Here is a 22260-nt window from a genome sequence, read left to right as displayed (position 1 = left end):
CCAGGAAAAGAAAGTATAAGGCTATGCTCCAGAAAATATCTTGCCTCTGGAATCTCGTTTATTCTTGATCTTTCCCTGGGTATTTCTGTCTGGCTTTAGAAGGATCACATAGCACTTGGGAATAAAGATGCAGCCCAGTAGCCCAGCACTGGAGGTCAAGATGGAGAAGATCTCCACCACCACCATGGCCTTCCCTTTGGTGCTTTGATATGTGGGGAGAAAAGAAGCCCAGACACTACAAAACACCAGCATGCTGAAAGTGATGAACTTGGCTTCATTGAAGGTATCAGGCAGGTTCCTGGCCAGAAAAGCTACAGCAAAGCTTCCCAGAGCCAGAAGGGCCATGTAGCCCAAGACAGAGTGAAAGGCAAAGGTAGAACCCTCATTGCATTTAAGGATGATGTGGCCATATTGAGAGTGTGTGTCTGCCTCTGGAAAGGGTGGGGAGGTTCCCAACCAAATGCTACAGAAAATCACTTGCAACCCTGAGCAGATGAGGACAACATAGACAGACACTCTAGGATGTATGAACATACGTATCCTGCTTCCTGGCTTGATACCCTTGAAAGCCAGAACCACTATGATGGTTTTGGCGAAAATGGAGGAAACAGCCACTGTGAAGACAATTCCAAATACTGTCTGTTGCAAGAGACAGGTGGCAGGGGTAGGATGGCCTATGAAGAGCAGGGAGCAGAGGAAACAGAAGATAAGGGAGATGAGGAGAGTATAGCTGAGAGTCCTGTTATTGGCTTTGACTATGGGAGTGTTTTGGAATTTCACAAAGACCCCCAGAACCAGAGCTGTCAGTAAAGAGAAGGAGACAGCCATGAAGGCCAAAGTCATCCCCAAAGGTTCTTTCACATTCAGGAAGGTGACAACTTTGGGGAGGCAGCGATCTCTCTGCTTATTTGGATATTCATTCTCTGGGCACTTTGTACAATGTTCCACATCTGCAAGAGACAAAGAAGGATTCAAAGTTTAGAGTCAAAGAATTATTCCTATACCCAGATATAGGAAATAGGTGAGCTAGCTACAACACCTCCTTTTAACTCTAGAGGTCCTTGCTGAGATTCAATGTAATTTGTTTAGTAAATAGCATGGCACCTAAGACTAGACTCAATCTTTATAACTGGCTAGTCTTAGATCTTAGGTCTTAGATCATATCTATTCTCTGTATTCTTTTTTCCTTAACTGATGTCAACTGTTCCTTTTAATTTATTCTCCAGGTCCAATAAATTTGGAAACTGGAGGCTGTTAGTATCAAATGTAAAGATCAGTTCTGTGTGGTTTTGTTGTATTGTGCATCAGCAACTCTAGTAAAAGATTGCCGTATTAATCTTTCCTCATGCATCCTAGCTCTTGGTTCACCCCCTCTCATAATGAATTTGTGTGAGTTTTATACATATTTTGCAGATGCTTGTACATATTGTCTCCTCCATATGAATGGAATCTCTCTGAATTCAGGAATTATTTCCCTTTTGATATTGTGTCACCACCATTGATCACCAGCCTGTCACATGTGACAATCGAGTGACTGATTGATGATTTATTACATATCCATATTTCTTATGACCAATCCTCTCTTGCTTTGTAACTGGTCATCCTGATAATGCTCAGGAAATTGAAGCTTTTCCATGATATATTGAATTTCATAATATCTTAATAGTGTGGCTTAATCAGGGAGCTTCAACCTAAATTCTCATTGGCTCATAGATTTTATTTTTTTTTTTACTTATTTTTGGAATAGTCAGTTGACCCTCTTTTAAACCTCTCATTCATATCTATGAAATTTTTGAAATTCACCCCACAATTGACATTCCTTAAACCTTCCCTGGGCCTCCAGAGCCATCTTCCTTTCAGGAGGTAATCTCTTCCCCAAACACTCCCTTTCTTCCTTCTTGCCTCTCCCTCTCTTTTATGGTTTTCTATAACTTGAATCTTTCAGGTCCCAAACAGGCCCCAAATTCTGAATTGAATTGCCTCTGTGACATTAGAAAAGTGAAAATCTCAATAGACTTGTCTGATGGTGGTGTCAGAAGTCCCTACAAAAATCCAAAATTGCAACATGAATCGGCTATAGGACTTGGAGTCAGGAATGCCTAAGTTCAAATATTGCTTTAGACACTTACTAGTTATGTGATGATGAGCAAATCATTTTATCTTTGTCTTAATTTCCATACCAATGAAATAGGAAAAATAACACCTCATGTAATTGTGGTGAGGTTCAAGTGAAATAGCATAGATAAAGCACCAAATGAAATCACACTATATAAAAGCTAATTCCAATAATAACAATAATTATAATCATTATCATCAATAACCAATAAATATCCCTGATTGCAAGGAGGAGTCCAATGTGTTTCCACAGCAAAGCAGTAGGAGAGACTAATATATAGAAGAGTCTTTGTCTACATTCTAGGAACTTGTCATAGAGTCAATCTTTTCTCTACTTTCCTCTTTTTCCCCTTCTATCTTGACTTGAAAACAGACTAAGGCACAGCCCAAATGTAAAACCAATGAGTGAGTCTAGCATCTAGTCTTTTCCCAGATGTGATGATGTATTGACTCCCCAGTTTTGTGATCCAAGTGTATATTTACTCATTCTGACTTTGCCCCATTGCTTGATCTCCTGAGTTTATTCATTTCCTTATGTCACTCCATATTCAGTGTGATGTAGTTGATGGCTGAATGCAAAAAAGGACCTGACTTCAATTCCTTCCTCTGAAACTTATTTTCTTGTAATCCCACAAGAGTTACCAACTCATCAGAGTTTTAGAACAGTGTAAGTCAATAAGGTTGACTTTAGATGTTGACCTGAAATGTAAGAGGCAGTTCCTAATTGGCGAGTTCGCTTTAGCAGTGATGTCACAGGTCCATCTAGTCCCAGCCTCTATCCTTATAATTACCTTTATATATTGTCTTAAATGACCCATAAATTTTTATATATTGTCTTAAATGACCCATAAAGCTAAGGCCTGCTGCTTTAGGATTCTCTAGTGTGTCTGACTTTTCTGTGTCACTCTGTGGATTAAACGTGAGACATGAGTCGAATATTGGATTGTTAGTTAGGAGCAATGAGTACCAGTCTGTGGATGGCCCATTGGTAACCTCAGAGCATCATTTAATTTCTCTGGATTTCATGTTGGAAATAAAATGTGTGTAAAATATGATCTCTGAAGACACTGCTTGGCTTCAATACTGGTTCAGTCATGAGCAGATGCTCCTCTGAAACCAGATCCATAAATTAGAGCAACATATAGAGTGAAGTCGAAACTTTCTGATGGACTAGATTTATTCTAGAAATATTTGTAAAGCTCTACAGTAGGATGCAAACAGTATAATGTGCTCCACCAAGAATTGTACCTGAAGGACCTCATCAACTCAGGAGAATCCCTCTGAAATTCAGCAGGACTAGTTCTCCCAGGCAAGCAAGAAGTATCTTGAGAAAGCATGCATGCCTTGCTTTGAGAAGTTATTCAGCAATCAGTAGAGTTGAATTACAATACATACTTTATCTTCAAGTCAATTGGAAAGCAGGACCAATGTGTTTCTATCATTGAGCACCTCTTACCAACTCTCCTTTTCTCCAGAAGCATCTAGAGATTTTTACTCTGTGGGCAGAAGTTGAGAAGTTCTAAAACCTAACTATATGAATTCTTAGAATTATAGTCCTAGAGAGAAAGCGTTGTTTTTTACTTGTCCTAGAATAGAGATTTTCATGTTTGGATGGACATACTTGTTAAGAAGCACAGTTAAAGCCACATACAAAGTCCAGAAAAAAATTCAGTTTGGAAGTGGATCATTCCTGGCAATTGCAAAGACTGAGAGTGAGGAAGAAGGAGTGGTGAAATAGTGAGAAAAAGAAGAGAAGCATGAGGAAGGGAAATAGAGGTAGGGAAATAGGAGCAAAGCCAATGGAGACAGAGAGACAGAGGGAAAGAGATAGTAACAGAGATGGATAAAATATTAGAGACATAAGCAGAAGGAGAGACAGAACAGAGAAAGGGAGAAGGGAGAGGGAAGAAAGAACATCTTTATGAGGGTAGTGTTGTGAGGAAGATTAGTTTAGTATTAGTGTTGGACCTAGCAGGAAGGGCTGGAGGATTCTAAGATGGAATGAAGGAGCAGGAAGTGGGGCTTGAACTCTGAGAGAGACTCCATTAGTGGTTGGGGACATAACTGTTGCTAACCCTGGGAGATCTCAGAGTTAGGGAAAAACTGCATCCAGATTCCCTGGGATCCTGAGAGGTGGAGGCTTTCAGCAGTGGACATCAGACCTGCAAAGCAGCACCAAGTGGGGAAGTGGTTTGTGATCTGGTGGACAGCATTGCAAATTCACTCTCCCTACTTGAGTACCTTGGATCACCTGTCCTAGTGGAGTTGGCTCTTGGCATCCTGTGAACATCCTTGAATTTACCATGAGACCCCAATTGAAAGCCATCCTCAGGCCCTTTAGCTGAACTGACCAAAACTGGCTGGAACCAAGTTTGGAGTAGCTTTCCTGTGATTTCAGTACTGCTTCCTTTGGGCCCTGCCTGGCTTAGGTCAATAGAATAATGTAGTCAAGTCCTTCCCTTACTCTTGTGGTTTGCCCTTAGGTGGTAAGTATAGAATCCCTTTTTTCCATCCTTTTTAATTGTTTCCCTCAATTAAACTGTTATAAACCTTTACCTTTTGCCTGCTGGTTCCATAGACCCTAACCTAGGAGGTCTGAGTGACTGTTGAACCTAACTGTCATTTCTGTGACAGTTAACAGCTTGGCAGTAAACCCTGGTCTCCCTATCCATATTGGTCCTGTCTCTTCTTCAACCCAGTGTGAAACCACAAACCATTTAGATTACATAATAATAATAACAGTTAACATCCCTGGTGCCCCACCATTACATTAGCAGTAATTCACCAAAGCTTTCAGGTTATGTACCTTATTTTGGTGTCAGAAGGACGGTGGGGAAAACTTAAATTTTCTTTTCCCCTTTCCTTATTTTTGTGGCTATCATACTTCTGGTGCCTGATATTAGCATCCTTAATCTAACAGACAAATCCTGTAAAATTTCACCTCTTCCAGCACAAATCTGCTTTTCCAGGCACTTTCGGACTCTCATACCCCAGGCACAGGGGTTGTAATGATGGAGAGCAGCACAGCATCAAAAGAGCATCCCATTCCCTGGAGAGGCATGTGCAGTGGTGATGATCACTGCTCAGTATTTGACCATGAAACCAACTTGTTTTAAAGACCTTTGCAGACTAATCTTAGACTAAACAAGTCACATTAAATCACTCAAACTAAACAATGCTGTATATCCTGAGATACTCACACTGCCTCATTTCAGTCATCTCCTTTGATTTCCTGCTGAACTGGAACTCTTCTTCTTGGGATGACCTCAACCAGGACTTCCACTTCAGCACAGAATATGTGTGTGTGTGTGTGTGTGTGTGTGTGTGTGTGTGTGTGTGTGTGTGTGTGTGTACATAAGCNTGTGTGTGTGTGTGTGTGTGTGTGTGTGTGTGTGTGTGTGTGTGTGTGTATACATAAGCTCTAGACAGGACTAGAATAAGAGTAAATTTTAGTTCATCTAAAAATAAGATATCAAATTACTTTCTCCCCATAGATCATGTCTCATTGTGTCATGAGATGAATTACTTATTTCTGGATAATTCTTGGGCCTCATACACTCACTTCCTCTGACAGTGATGGTCCTGGGGGTTGTAGGTGAGTGTACAAGAATAACATATCAGTTATTTTCTATAACTTACCCTTTTGGCTGGAAATTTCTCCCTCTGGGCATGGAGAACAGTCAAAGCAGCAGATAGGCTGCCCCTCCAAAGGCATCTTTCTAAATCCGGGACGACAACTCTCACTACATACTGAACAGGGAACCTAAGAAAATAACAGTAAAATGTGAAATACCCATATTTAACTGAGAGCTGCTGATGTTTGAGGGAGCAAAAGGAATCTTATCTATATATCTCTGCTTGACAGCCACTCCATAGACAGGTAATTTGTGGTGTAGATGGAATATTAAGTTGGAGTTAAGAAGATCTGAAAAATATTTGCTGTGTGCCCTGGGAAAATCAATCTACCTTTTTCTTTCAGAGTTTATTAAACATTCAAATGGAATTAATGACAATACCTCAAAGGATTGTTGGGAGGATAAAATCATGTTGATAAAACAACTTGGAACACATTAGGTGCATGATAAATGCCTCTTCCCTTGTTCCTCCCTTTTATATGTCTTTTTCATGCAAAATATTTTCTATAATAGTCATTTTATATAAGAGATATAATTTTGGGAAAAAGAAAAGTAAATGACAGAAGGGACTATCAAAACTAGGAAAGGGGTTTGTCTAACTTATGTCATAACATATGAGACTATAGAGCAGGGAAAGAGCAGGTTCTAGACTCCTACCAAGACCACTAACATACTTTGAATCACAGATCCAGGGTGCAATGAAAAAGGACAGTGTGCACATCGATTAATTTCTGGGATAAGGATTCATCTTCGACTTTCTATATTGTTCTATCACTTGCAGTAAAAAATGGTAACATTGTGGCTCAAATCCTGAGTGCAGAGCAGGGGCTCAACACCAGTTTCTATCCCAATCTGAGGCCTACAGAGGAATAAGGAGGGCAGGATTCCCTTACCCAATAGATGCTGCAATTCTATCATTCCAAATCAGCAAAGCTTCCCAAATGGTTGACAGTATCTGAATCATTCTAGTGTTGCTTAAATCCAAATTTAGGTAAAAAAAGTAGGAGAGTTCAGAGGAATGTTGGGAGGATGGAAGAGTATAAGCAAACTGCCTTTATCCAGAATCAGACCATTTTTAAAACACTGAAATCTTTATAGCCTCACCTTCATTATCCTGACATCTTGGAATAACACTGAAGTCAATACATCCCAGAAAACTGCAAGATTACAATTTTGAACCTTTCCTTCAGAAGTGTCTAGAGCTGATGTGAACGTGGGACAAGTCCAAAGTTAAGAAGTGGACCAGATGAATGACCAAACAAATAAGAGAATACTAGCATAAAAAGTCATTCAAATAATGTGGATGTTGAAGACAGAAACCAGAAGAAAACTACAAAACATAACAAAAAAGCCTGGAAGAAAAATACAGATTTTGCTGTAAACTCACATAGAATTCTTGAAAGAGATGAAGCAAGAGTTTTCTAAGTAACTAAAATGTTTTCTTGAATTAAATTCATGTAATAGAGGAAAAATTGGAAAAGAAATGACAGATTTCCAAGAATGAATTGCACAATGATTAAACAGATTGAAGAAGAGGTACACAATTTTGTCCATGACACAAACTCCAAAAATAACCTTAGATTAAACAGAAACTATTGGCTTTATAAGACAATAAGAAATATTAAGTAAAAGTAAAAAGATAAAAATAAAATGAATAGTATCTTTTGGAAAAATAAGTGGCTTCTAAAACATATAGAGAAGATAAAATATAAAATTTGGACTACTGAAACGCTATGTCCAGAGAAAGAATCCAAGTACCATTATTCCAGAAATAGTTTTCTTTTCTTTTCGTTTTCCAGTCAATTACTTGTAACTTAAAAAAACCTTATCTTTTACCCTGGAATCTGTACTGTGTATTGCTTCCAAGGTAGAAGAGCAGTAAGGGTTAGGCACTGAGGATGCAATGGATAGAGAAGTAAACTTGAGGTTAGGAAATTCTACTTTCAAATTGGGCTTCAGATACTTACTAGCTATGTTACCTTGTGGAAGTCACTTAACCACTATTTCCCTTAGTTTTTAATATGTAAAATGGAGACATTCTGGAGGAAAAAAAGGCAAACCACTCCATTGTCTTTGCCAAGAAAATCCATGGACAGAATACATAAGGTCACATAGAGTTGGACATGACTTAGTGATAACAATAAGAATAAATTCCCCTAAGTATGCCCATTGCCTGTGCCATCTTGAAAAAAAAAATCACTTCCCTTCCCTGAGCATGAGTTTCCTCATATATAAAGAGGAAGACAACAGACTTAGATGGTCTGTGAGATTACTTCATTATCTTGGTCTATAATTTTATTATAATCATTGTTTGTCTACTATTGTAAATATAAGCAATAAGGAGTAATCAAATAGGGCAAGGATTGTTCTTGTGATTAGAAGTATCAATCTAACATCTAAAATGTTTCTGACCTTTGAATCCCTCCAGTCCCACACTATGGCATCCTCACAGATAGTGAAATCTTGACCAACTTGAGCTTTAGGGACAAACTGCCCCACTTTTACCAGACCATCAGTTTCATTTGGAAAGAACACATAGTTCATAATGGCATATTGAGCCTCAGATCTTCTTTTCTCATCCACAAATATCTGGTCACCAGCACTGTTGGTAAATTGGGTTTTCTTTAAGAAAGAGTGAAGCTGAAAGGGAAGAGAAATCTTACTTAATGAGTAGTACCAGAGGGATGGGCTCCCACTGAAGTACAATCTATGAGTTATATGAGAGATACTGGATTTGATCTGTGACTTTTTGGAGTTCTGTAGTCTTACATCTCCAAGATTCCTAATTTCATTTTTCAGTCTTGATGCCTCAGTATCTCTTATCCCCTTTATCTATTCTATTGCCAAGGACTGTTGATCTCACTTTTGTGATATCTCTGAAATTTGCTCTCCCTACTCATCCACACCAACTAGACTCCCTGGTTTCTTTAAATTCTGCCTAATATCTCATTTTGTACAGGAAAACTTTTTCAACTTTCTCTTAATTCTAGTGCTTCTCTGTTATTTCCTATTTTTTCCAATTCATTTTGCAAACTATTTGTTTGTATTTTAGGGTAGAGCCTGGTTTTTTGCCTCTTTTCATATCCACAGAATGTAAGCACATTGTAAGTGCTTAATAAATGTTTAATTCATGGATAATTTTAAGAACAAGAGGTGTTTATCCTAGAAAAGGAAAATATTAGGGAAGCCATCATGATGGTCATTCTAGGTCTGAATGGAGGTCATATGGAAGAATAATTTTTTTATGTCCAACTGGTCCAGAAGACTAAACTAGCACCAATGGCTAAAAGGGAAAGAGAAACTATTATTGGACAATATGGCATATGCCTATAGTTTCTATTGTTAGGAAAGCTGAGTGTGGTGGATCATTAAGTCCAGTACTTCTGATCTGTAGCACTCCTGATGGTGATTGGGTGTCTGAGCTAATTCGGTCAAAAAATGATGAGTTTATGACAATAGAATGTTACCTGTGTATTTCAAAGCAACTAGCCAAGTTCTGAGAAATGAGATAGGTTCAAGCTTCCATGGTAATCAGCATTGTGATCAAGCCTATGAGTGATTATTACATGCTCACCCCTTGTTATATAGAAGGATAATTTCAAGAATAAAACGAATAATCAAAACAGAATTCATTTTTGATTTTTATTAGGATGGATCACTACTTTCAATTGCCCTTCCCACAGAGCTAAGAATTCTGTTAACTGAGTTGTGAAAGGGAATGTAATTAGAGATTGAGTTTAGTTGCTATCTATAAGGAAAAAAGAAGCTTAAAAGTAAGGAAACCTGTGAGAGTCATAGAAAGGGCCAATGTACCTTATTTTCTGAAAGACTGGATCACTTAATTGTCATGAAAAGTCTCAAGAGAATTTTGAAACAATTGAGTTTACCTCAGACTTTAATGACATCTTAAGGAGAACTTTTGAGAGTGATATCTGTAGAGAGTGGACTGGTGGGACTCTCTTTCCATAATGGTGAAAAAATTAATAGCTTCCATTAATGGCTGAAGGAGATTTTACCTGAAATCTTTTTTTATCAGAGATATGTGATTAAATTATTTCTCTGCATCATTTTTATTATGCTCTTAATATGATGTATTGATGTATAGTTAATAAGATCCACGCTTGTCTAAGCCAGGACCTGATAAAAGAGATGTTTAAAAAACTATAGGAAAAGAAGAATCTCCAGTTCATATATAAACTGGATGAGGGTACAGAGTTAATTGACTGATTCATGGGAACATGTGCCTCACTGAAAATTTATGAGGAAGAATCCTAAGATATGATTCCTTTAGAGCTCAGAATGAGAATCAATGAGAAAATTATTCAGTAGCAGGAAGAGAAGTCCTCACAACTTGCTATTATTTTGCTTTAAGTCAGGGTAGGACATTTTATATCCAAATCAGCCCCTCATAGGCTAATGAGGAATGTTGTTTCAACAATTAAATTTGCTGCAAAATGGAATAAGGTGTACTGAGAGATGATAGATTATTCCCTGACTAGAAGTACACTGACAAAGTAGTTATGTTGTGAAAGCAGTTCCAGTCCAGGTCACATGAACGGCTACTTGATGGAACCAGAGGTCATTTCCAGCTCCAAATCTCTGTGAAAGAAACAGCAATTCTTCAAATGACAACTCACAAGTGCTGAAAATTAAAAATACAATCTCTGAGGAATGTCTAATTAGAAAATTAGGGATTTGGAAGGGAGTTCATTTTCCATTCCATACAATGAATACCCCAAATATATTGCCATTGAATCATAGCTAAGAAGTGGCCACACATTTGATATTACCTGCCATGAATAAGGTTCTAAATATTTTTCATTTAGCATTGAACTTTTCTCTGACTTTCTTATAGATATTTCATGGAGAGCCCAAGCCACAGCATAGACAGCATTGTAGATGGTGTAACTGAAGCCTGACATGGTCATATCAAAAGAGCACAGAGGCAAAGTTTCCAAGGAAGCATTTGGGAAACATATTTCTTGTTGTGGGTATTCTGGTTGAGCAGAGCACCTAAAAGCAGAGAGCCAGAATCCCCTAAGTAAAGCATCAGCTGGATATTTTAAAGGTGTAACCGTCTTAAGAAAAGTCTTGAATCCAGGAATTTCTCTTGTCAGGTATGAAAATGTGAGAGACCCATGGAAACTATGACCTTGAGTATGGAGGGGTCTCATAGTAATGTCCCACTGAGATGTGGCAATCCACACCTTTTCTATTCCGAATACAGGCAATTGTGAGTATCTCAAAATCATTAATGAATCTGTGTCACCATGGACAACAATCACTATGGCTGATGATGATAAGATCCTTGGTATGAAGGTCTCATGTGATTCCATATGAGTTCTTTCACTGACAGGGATTTTTTCAGTAAAGGACACACAAACACCTCTCTTTACCATTTCCCCTCTTATTTCCCAGAGGAATTTTTCACCTCTCATATCATCTGAGACAATAAGTCCTATCCAGTTCCATTTAAAATGTACCATTAAGTGAACAGCACCTTGGGGGAGAGAAGTGTCTTTGGGGGCCATCTGGTAAAGGGAAGGAAACTGGACCTTGTCACTAAGAATGGAATCAAAGGGGCCATAGCTGATCTGGAAGAGAAAGAAACAGGAATCAGTTTGTCCCACAGTGATGCTGGGAGAACTGAAGCAAAATCTGAATTAGGAAGTGGGTCAATTTTGTTGACAGAAAAGATGATGCCAATTTCAGTCTATGGTTTAGTATAAGTGGCATTTTAATCTCTGAAAATCTATTTATCCCTCTCTCTGAGTCCTCAAGAAGACAGTGGTCCAATGGCAGGATTCCCTAGAGACAGACTTTGTGGGAATGTGTTAATTTTGTTTGAATGATTAAAAAATTAATGAATAAGAGTAAGAATTGCACTAGGAATAGGAAGAAAGTAGAGAAAGAATGGAATAAATTATTTCACATAAAAAAGGTACACATTGAAGAACTTTTACATTACAGCATAAAATTTTGAGGGAATGCAACAGTGTTCATATGATTTGGATCAAGGAAGTAAGTATGTATATAAACAATTATGTTTAACAATATTTATTTCTTTACAGGGAAGTAGGAGGGCAATAGAAGGAGAGAATGGTGAGTAGTAAAAAACCAGGGCTAGTAAAGGAAGGCAATGAAACTAGGAAAATTTACAGGAAATTTCTCTGATAAAGGTCTTCTTTCTCTAAAATACAGAGAATTGAATATAATTTACAAAAATAAGAACCATTGCCCAACTGATAAATCGTTAAGGGACATGTACAGGCAATTTTCATAAGACATAAATATTATCTACGTGCTCATTTTACTCTGCATCAGTTCGTGGAGGTCTTTCCAGCTTATATGGAAATCAAGCAGTTTACTGTTCCTTTTTCCACAATAGAATTATATCATCATCATATACCACAGCCATTCCCCAATTGAGAGATACCCTCTCATTTTCCAATTATTTTTTGGCACCAGAGAGCACAACTATAAGTATTTTTGTAGAAACATTTTTCATTATTATCTCTTTGGACTACAAATGTAGTAGTGCCATTGCTGGGTCAAAGAGTAGGCATTCTTTTAAAGCCCTTTGGACATGATTCCAAATTACCTTCCAGAATGTTTGTTCAATTCACAGCTCTATCAACCGTGTATTAATGTCCCAATTTGCCACATCTCCATCAACATTTATTATTTTCCTTTCCTGTCATTTTGGTCAATCTGCTGAACCTAACAATTTCTGAAACCAGATGCATTCCTTCTCTCCTGTCAGGATCAAGGAAGAACTAACCTAAAATGGATGCACCATTCTGATACTTCCCTATCCAGGATCTTATGCAGTAGCATATATTCTGGCTAACAAAAATGCAAGATGAATTCTTCAAATGGTTCTCACTTTGGTTTCCAAATCCCAATAAAGAGTTAATCTCTGTTCCCTTTGAGCTTGCAGTTTTTGGTTTCTTCCCTGGTCTTCAAGTGTATGACCAGAACTCTCTGAAATCCCAATTCTGGTGAAACCACAAAACTCCCTGAGCTGATACTCCAAGGCCTCTAAATCCTGAACTTGTATGTGTAGAGATATTAGAGATGAATAGTATTGAATGAAGCTGTGAAAGTTTTAAAAATAGGAGTAAGGACAGAAATAGAGGCTTCCAGTCATTCCTCTTTTAATAGGAGTAATTCCAGACTAAATAGTGGTCTCCAGTTCATTGAAATCAAGGACTCACATTTTCATTTATTTTTGTTCCATGAAGCCATCCCTACTTCTGTTCTGGGTTCCAGACTAACAAAACAATTAGTTATATATCAGACACACAATGACAATATTCAGTATGCAGCCAGGTTGAAAAGAATATTAACCCACTTGCAAGGCCAGTTTTCCTGGATGACCCTTTCTGGTCTTTAAATGGTGAGCTGCCTTCTGAAAAGAGGTTCCTCCTACAGCCGGTATAGCTGTGTCTTTTGTAATCATTAATAAAGTTAATTACCTGTTTGTGAGCAATGCCATGAATTTACTCCTGCACCTGCATTTTCATAAAGATACTTATGGTTCTCTTAATACAGCACTATAGATAGGCTTACCATGTGCTCATGCTCCATTCTTTTTTGTACATACCACTCTTTTCAATGAATTAAAGCTGAACATTATTGGACTAAAATTTTCAAAAGATAAAACACGAAGAGTGAGATGTGACAGACTGACCAGTCTTTCACCTGGAATTCCAGGCTTATAAACTTTAATCCCTACTTCTGCACCAGTGAATTATGTAATTGTGAGTAAATATTTTAACCTTTCCAATTTTTAGTGACATCATCTGTGTAATTGGCAAGTATATCCACATTACCTATCAGATACTTTCATGAACTGGAATCTAAATGGTTCCAATTCTATTTTTGGTCTATAATTTGGGTGATGCTCCAGGAGAAGTTAATCTTCTCTGATGAATGAGGCAGCTTAAAGATGCCATGACAAGAGGATTTAAGTGGTGTTAAAAAGACCTGAGATCAAATTCTGCCATAGGAACTTCTTAGCTGTATGATCCCGGACAAGCAACTTAATGTTTCTCACTCTCAGTATCTTCTTCTGTAAAATTAGGGTTTTAATAGCATTTGAGAGGCTTTCTGTGAGGAACAATAACAGTATTTTTATGAGACACATTAAAAACCTTAAAGCACTTGATAAATGTTAGTTATTGTTGTTGCTGTTAAGTTATTATAAATAATAATATAATAGTAATTTTTTGGTTGATAAAGGCATAGAGAAAGGCATAGTCAAGGTGAAAATCATTCACCTGTGGAAACTTATAGAGGTCGAGTATTGTCCCCATCTGGACAGAGAGAGCTGAGGTGACTCCTCCAATAGCAGCCACAGACTTGTCCTGCTTCCTGCAGCTGTAGTTAGGAATGGACTGGCTTTGCCCAGACAGCCACTTCAGGGAGCTCTCCAAGGTTCTCTCATCACTGTGGTAGGTGTTGTAGAGGTGGAATCCCAGGGAAATATTGGGCAACAAATTGGGATCTCTGTTAATCTCCTCTATGGCAAACAGTAGAGTCAGAGCCTGCTGGTAATTTTTGTGGAGCCACCTGTAGGGGGTAGCGCCATAGAATATTAAGAAATCCAACAAAAAGAATACTTTTCGGGAGGAAGAATTCCCCAGTCACAAGAGTCAAAACTAAGGTGTTAACCTGTTTTTCAGCTCATTTAATTATAGTAAAAATACCCCTGTCTATGTTCCTTGTTCCTATATTCTACCTTTCTTGTGATTCCAGAGATAGTGAGGACTATTGACCTTAAGTTTTTATGTGACTCTGTTTGCCTGAGTCACTCCCTCATTCCAACAACAAATATAGAGAATCCAGATCCACTTAGATCCTGTAGGACATCGGAATGTTCCTTGTCCCTAGAAGATCTATTGTATAAAAGGAGAGAAAATAAATACACCAATAAATGTAATTCAAGGTGGTACAGGTGATATTGGCTTGATATCTAAGGAACCAGAGTAGAGGTTAGGCCCCATCCCCATGAAGAAATAAGGGAAGGCTTCATGGAAGGAAATGAATGAGAGAAACCAGTTCACATGGGTGTGAGAATAGCAGGAACTGCACATTTGGACTCCCAGTGTCTTAATTTGCTCCTGTCTCGTATGTCTGATGAAAGCTGAGGTTCAAGCTCAGATTTTCCTACCTCCTCACTTTTTCCCTTCCTGTACTCATACTGAGAAGACTAGAAAACCAAAAAACAGGTCTTCAACCAAGAGTCCAATCATAAAGAAGAGACCTCAGGTATTCATGGCCATGTTTTAAAATATATCCAGTGTAACAAGATTTCTCCAGTAGCTACCACTTTTCAGGCAACATTAGACTCTTTTATTGTACGTAGAAGCTCAGGATGACAGCATCACAACTTGTAGGTAATTCACTCCCCATGATAGCACCTACAGTATTTTCAGTTCTTTCTTGAGAAGTCATTTCCTAGTTCTCTGAGATTTAAAGAACTTGTGTCCATTCTTTTTAACTTAGTTCATTTTTGATTCAATTTGAATCACCGAGAACAAAAGGAGCCATAACTTTTCCTAAGGCAAAATTTGAAAACTACATAGAGTTCAGAGGGCATTTGACTGAACCGGATTTTTGTTTGAATTCTCACCACGGAATGGTAAAGACTTTTCCTTCTAAATCATACCAATAATTCTCCATATATGGAGCGTAATAATGATAGAGAAGAGAGTAAGAATAATAATATTAAATCATTAAATAAATAACCATTGATGAAAATGAGTCAATGATTTTTCCCCTTTGTACAAAAATCCATTGAGATCCTGGAGAATATCTGGAATATCTTCTTATTAATGAGTGGAAAAAAAGGACAAAAAGGGAAAAAAAGACGATCCATAGAAGCATTTGACAGCAAGAAGTTACAAAAGAAGAGGTCTGAATCCTCATCTGACAAAGGATCATCCATTGTATTTCATAATCTGTTCCCCACAAGTATGATAGATTTAATTGCTAACCTGCTTTTCCTCAGCTATCACAAAGGTAAATTGTCCTGGAGGTGGTGTATTTTAGCCTCAATCTCAATTCCATAGTGCTGCCTAACTGAGGCTTATAGTCATGTTTACATTACTATATACAGAGAAGTCCTGCTTTATAAACCAGTTTTTCTATGAAGGGAACTGATACAGGATGAAGAACAAAACTAAGTCCTGGCCATCAGCAGAAATGTCAGGACAGTTTGTCTATATCTCATAAAGGAAATATAGCTCTACTTCTTTTGGAATACTACAGTTAGAGAAACTGAACTAGATAAACAGGAATTCCTCATATATGACCTGCTGAAAATCAGAATACTCCAGACATCACTGAGAAAGAGTGGGCATTCCAGAAAGATAGTTCTAAATCTCACTGAACATGTCGTACACAGGTATCCTGAGTATTCCTCTGACTTCCCAATAGCCCCCATTCTACAGATCCCTCAGTTTTAAGACTCTGTCCCAGTGTGCTTTACTCATCTCTTTTGCAATATCCTATCCTGGACTGCTCTGCTATATGGAACATATAAATAGTCCTAAGAAACATCAAGAAAAATGATAAACTCACATACTCTCAAGAGGGAGAATATCTAATGGTATATCTTCCAATGGTAGGGGACATGGGACAAATATAGTATCTTCCCTGAAGTAGGAATTCCTGGGATTTCATAAAATGTTATGCTCACTGTTAATCACATCGAGTAATGTAGAAAGGAAATATGAGAGCTTTCATTCTTGTAGATGGGGCCTATCTCCTTGTCCAGTTTTAGTACACTTGACACTGCTAAGTCTGCCCAATGATATAAAAGGGACAGAGGGTTCAAAACTTCAGAATATTAACAGAATTCCAGGAGTCTTAAGGGTCTACTTCCATTCTTAAGTATCAATATTAGGTCAGGAATGGGGAGTCAAAACAATACAAGACTGAACATGCTTAGGACTGACCTTTTTGGGTATGGGTATTTGCAGCTGAGTGAAGAGGAGGAAACAGAAGAAAATAGGTTTTTTTCTGTTTAACTCTGAAGTTCAATGAAACATAAGGAAAACTGTGAAGGATGTAAAAGAATTAAGAGACAAGGAGAGAGAGGGAAACCTCCATTGAATCATGTTGTATGAGTCTTTTTGGGTCCATCAATAAAGATCTTTGTAATCATCACAGGAAAAAGGATGTCACACAGATAGAGAGGCACTTACTGATAAGGCTTACAAGCTTTGTTAGGAGGACTTTCAAACAGTTTTGCTCCTGTTGCACTGTTCACTTCAACTGAAAATAAGGATAAAAAGATCCCAAATACCAAGTTCCCATCTTGGAAAACTATGGGATTGATCTGGTGGAAGCAGGAGAGGTTTCCCATGTTGTGCTCAGATCCTGGTAGCTGTAGCAGCAGAGAGAGGACAAAAGAAGAGAGCAGTTGAGAAATACTTTTTTTAATATGGAGCAACATCTCCCTGAAAATTATCCAAATTCCAAGGCTGAGAAAACCCACTGAAACTAGAGCAAAATTAGCTGCCTTAATCATGAACTGGTGAGGAACTGTCCAGCATCAGAAATGTCCTGTCCTTTATTAGATGCTCATGTCTGGTCTGTCTGCTACACTTAAAGAAACACAAAAGGACATTAGTCAGGCCCATGTCCCAGTCAAGGGCAATGTTGCAAGGCAAAATGAAAGTTTTATAGTTTTCTTAGCTTTTAGGTTTTGTTCTGTCACCTGGCACCCTTGTTGTTAGACACTATTAGGGACCTCTCCCACTTCAGTCTCCACAGGGAGGTCTTGGTCCATGAAGAACTCTGGGGAGAAAACTGCCTGGGGCACCTCCAGCTGAGTCTTTGCATCCAAGGGAAAACAAATATAAAATGTTTTAGACTCTCTTTTTCTTGTTCCCAAAGGAGGCTACAGTACAAAAGTTCCTCTCTAGGTAAATACTTTTTGTGTTTTGGATTTCATTTCCCATGGTAAACATGCTAGTCATCCTGATACCAGGGTACTTGAATCAGGAGATCTAGCTTATGGCTTTTCTCCTTCATGTATATGGGAGTACCTGACGTGATTTGCAAGTATGGAAATGTTTTTATTATCTAAAGGAGAATCAGGGAGCAAAGATTGCTAGGCAGGTGTTGTAGAGATATAGATAGACAGAATGAAATTTATAAAGACCTTTATGTGTGGCAGACTGTGATAAAGACTGGAAATAGAAATAGAAGCAATTCAGTTAGTATCTGCCATCATGGATCTTTCAATTGAGTGGAGATATATAATACATAAAAGAGTGTTACAATGTAGGGGACAGGAGGAGAATTTATGAAGTGCCATTGAGGCTTGCTTTCTTACCATGCTGGGCAAAAGTTTCTCCTCTCAAATCCATTTGGAAGCAGGAGTACAATATAAGTTCTCCATAGTGTGGAGACAGTCAGAGAGTCATGCCATGTTCAAGAATTTCAACTAAATAACAACTAAGAGTATCTTTCCCAGAAAACTCAGTCTTATCCTGGCCAAGCTTCAATCATCCTACAAGTGGGCTCAACAGCCCATAAGTTGATCCCTTTAGGGAGTTTTATGAACAGAATATCTCTTCTTTAATGCCTCTATGTTCAGGTTGCCAGTGACAATATTAGCTCTGCCTACCATGTTACTCATGATGCCTACAGTCACTATGACCCCTTAATGCATTAGTAATCTTTAACAATGTCTGTGCTCACTTACCATTCCTTCTTAGTTCTGATTTTCTAGGAGTAAGTCTACTAGGTTTTTAGAATTAAACTTATAGTCCTCTTCTTCCCTAAATGCTCAACAAGGGCCCCAAATTGTTATCAATTATTAAAAGGAAATAGAAAGAATGGAAATGTAGTAGAGCCTTTGGACATTGTATGTTGATTTGCAAGAGTATTTGGCACACGGGTGGAACCAAATGCTCTAGGTTCTGAAATGGTAGGGACTGATAAGAGGGGAAACTGAGATTCCAATGGGGTCAGTTGATCTCTGGACACCAATGAGAGCAGGAACTGACTTCCTGTAGCCATCTTTGGATTGAGCTGGAGAAAGAAGCTGAGTTCCTGTCCCCCCTATGGAAGTTCCTGAATCTCAAGAAATCATTCCTGATCCTACCAAGATCCTGTGTCCTGTTTCTTGCCTTTATCATAATTTCTACCTATTCTATGTGAGCTGCCAAGGACCCAGAGCTCTATCTCACCTAACAGAGGCAGACCACCTGAGCTCCAGTCTTTTGGCTTCTACCCGACCCATCTGCATAGACTTTGCTGACCCTGTGTTTATCTCAGTGGACCAGGTAGTGTCAGATGTAGTTAGCTAAAATAATCTTAGGTATATAGATAGAACACATAGAAGAGTCCAATTTATTTGGATTGAAAAGACCCTTGTGATTCAGGAAGGGGAAAGGAGGTAGAACTGATAACACCTAGGGATATCCATCTACCTGGTTGACATCCCATCCTGAGTTTTGTCAAATAAACCAAGATCTTTTTGCACATCTTCCTGAGCAGTCAGATTGTGTTATCAGCCTACTGGACTGAGGCCAACTACTTGGCTCCATACTATGGGCAGACCAACACCTGGATTTGAAGCACTAATCCAACCTTCAATTCAATACCTAGAGACTTTACAAGGTTTCCTCACTTACTTTATTCACAATTACCTGCGAAGAGCCCGCTCTTCGCTTGGGAGGGTTTCTGGAAGTGGGATGGCATGGCAAAAATGAAATGAAAACGAGCCAGAGTGCAATTGGAATTGCAGAGGCTGTTCTCTCTTGCCATCTGCTGATTTTTATTTTTATACCCTTTTTTCTTTATGATCTCATACAGGTTTTGATTTTTCCATACATTCAAAATCACATATTAACTTTTGAAACATCACAAGATTGGCATTTACTAATTATCTGATTGTGGTTAAACAAAGAAGCAAGTTTGTCAAGAATTATTCATTATGGAATGGCTTAGTTGGAACTTATTATTTTCAGCCATCCATAAGGTACAAGAACATCATTTCCTAGGTAAGCATAATAGTTAATTATATTTGAACTAATTAAATCCTGAATATTGTTATGTTATAGTATTCATACCTATCATCAATCAAGAGGATAGTTATGGTAGTTGATTACATCAAATAAGATACAATAATATCAGTCTGGTCCAAATTTTGTTCCCATTATGTTCTTTCATATTTCTCTATTTTTTTAAAAGCAAGTTTGCTGTTATTTCTGCTATAGGGTTAATAAGAATGCAGTTCTGGAAGGGTGATTCTGTGCTAATTTGTCATTCCCCTGTTTTCCTTGTGTTTCACTGTTTCCTTGGTCTGTGGGAGTTTGGGAACAAACCCAGGCCAGGTACTTTCTTGCTGGGGAATTTAGAAACTTGCATTAACTCACTAACTGCTGGTTTTTTGCTGGGCTGATTCTATGGAAAGTTTCTATACTCTGGGGGTTTGTATAGGGATAGTGGGTAGTCTGTGACTGTGGTTGTTCTTGCCATGAACCTGTATTGTTTTTCTGTGTCTCCCTGGGGCTGAATAAGGATACTGATTGCAATAGTTTTGATGCAAGTGAATGTCACTGTAAAAATAATCACATGGGGTAAACTGAGTGTAGAATTTCCATCCTCCTGACAACCTGCTATGCTGGATTGTCAGAGCTGGTGACTAGCTGTGCTAAACATCACGGCTTTGATGGCTTCTGCAATAACCTATAGATTTTCAAAGGCCCTTGTCAGGATTACTTTCATGATCAGCACTATGATTTGGCAAGAATAATTTAAGTCAAAACGTAGACTGGTCAGTGGTAAACAACTACTGGTAAGATATCTAGAGAAAGTTCTCATATAGACATTGGAGTGGAGTTAGAGAGGAGGTATGGACACAGCATGAGAAATTATGGAGAAGATGCAACACTGATCCCAGAAAATAATTGCATATAAGCAGGAGATCTAGAGAAGGGACTCACATATAGGAAGAGGCTCCTTTAGGGAATTTGTTAGCCTTGAAAAAGAAACTAATTTTATACTTTAAATCCAGCTGATCTTACCCTATACTCTCCTTCTCTGGAATTCCCAAGAAATTTGGGGAGTTCATGCCTATGAACTTAGTTGATTTCAACAAACATTTTAGGTACCTTCTGTGTGGAAAGACTAAGCCTGAGATGTGAGGAGATTCAGAAACAAAGTATAGAAGACATGTAGTCATTTCCCAATATACTTCTTAGTTTTGTAAGGGGAAAATGCAGGGGAATGTTTCAGTTATTAAACATTCTTACATGCAAGGTTCAAATAAGGTAAACTATGTTATAGTAAAGAGATATTATTGATAGAATGCAAGGAAGATTTTCTGAAGTGAATAGTTTTGTATGTTAATCTTGAGACGATGTGAAGGACTTCCAATGATTGCAAAAAGGAAAGATATAAATAAAGTCAGTGGAGGGAAATGATGGAGCATGAACAATAAATAAAGGAGGAACATGTTCAGATGTGTGGGTAAAGGGGTTCATAGGCCTAATTCTTAGGCGGAGTGCGGGGAGGGGTGATAAGCTCATGCTTTCATAGAAGTAATTTTACCCCCTTATAGTATGGATATGCCCAACCTCTGCCTACCTTCAAGGCTGCACCTTTCAGTAGAGCCCCTTCACTCATCTGATTATGATTTTTCTCCTTTTGAGGTGCTTTATATTGATCAGGGGTGAGGAGAAGAAGACTTATGATTCAACTCTGCCACCATCTTAGCCAGGAAGTCAAATATCCTTCAAATCCATCAAAATGCCAAGTTTTCCATGAGAAAACCTTCTATCTAGCTATGCTTCCATCATCATTCAATTAAAAAGTTGATGTTTTGAATCCCAAACCAGATAATTGCCTTTACCTCCATCAGAACTTTCCTAATTCATTTTGATCCAATGTTCTAGCCTGGCGATATCTTTTCCCTTAAAAGATTATCTAAAATTTTTTGATTAACAAAGAACATACAAATTAATAAATACTTCAGTATTAAAGGAATGTTTTGTAAAGGGGGAAAATAGTGGTTTTGGTTGGACTAAATATTAAAAGGGGTGGTTGCCAAGGATTGAATAAACATCAATTCTAAAATGATTTTTCGTAATTGATTTATAAAATATAGGAGAGTGAAAGTAGAGAAATGAGAAGACGGCAGAGTAAGAGATCTAGCTTAATGAAAGAGATTATGTGTTTAAGTCTTGACTCTACTCTGTGTGTTATTTAGAATTTCTGGGGTTTCCATCTAGAGGTATTTTGGGGCTCATTTGAGCCCAAGATATGTACATATATGACAGACTTCCTGTGGACACGTGGGGGACTTTGAGACTACATTTTCCGTGATCCAATGGGTTTCCGGTTTTGGACGTGATGATGTCAACCAACGTGAACCAACGTAGAGCGTGACTTAAATGGGGAGATGAGGTTTGACTATGCTCTCTTTAGTATGAAGCAACCAAAAGGGATAGAAGGTATGGACTGGCAGGAAGTTTGAATAGATCTT

The 22260-nt window shown here is 38.1% G+C and overlaps 2 protein-coding genes across 2 annotated transcripts in view; one reads left to right on the top strand and one right to left on the bottom strand.

Annotated features, from left to right (window-relative positions):
* The window catches only part of LOC123230488 (vomeronasal type-2 receptor 26-like), an 817179-nt gene that overhangs the window by 587106 nt on the left and 207813 nt on the right, over positions 1-22260 (top strand). The window lies entirely within an intron of this gene.
* Positions 22-17124, bottom strand: LOC123245956 (vomeronasal type-2 receptor 26-like). The gene is made up of 6 exons (XM_044674927.1): positions 16964-17124; positions 14033-14324; positions 10541-11344; positions 8163-8390; positions 5755-5878; positions 22-950 (listed from the first exon to the last, which is right to left on the bottom strand). The coding sequence occupies exons 1-6, from the start codon at positions 17122-17124 to the stop codon at positions 22-24; spliced, it is 2538 nt and encodes an 845-aa protein (XP_044530862.1).

The sequence above is a fragment of the Gracilinanus agilis genome, chromosome 1 (genome assembly GCF_016433145.1).
Source record: "Gracilinanus agilis isolate LMUSP501 chromosome 1, AgileGrace, whole genome shotgun sequence".
Lineage (NCBI taxonomy): Eukaryota > Metazoa > Chordata > Mammalia > Didelphimorphia > Didelphidae > Gracilinanus > Gracilinanus agilis.
The sequence above is the reverse complement of the archived record's forward strand: the minus strand, read 5'-3'. Positions and strand labels throughout refer to the sequence as shown.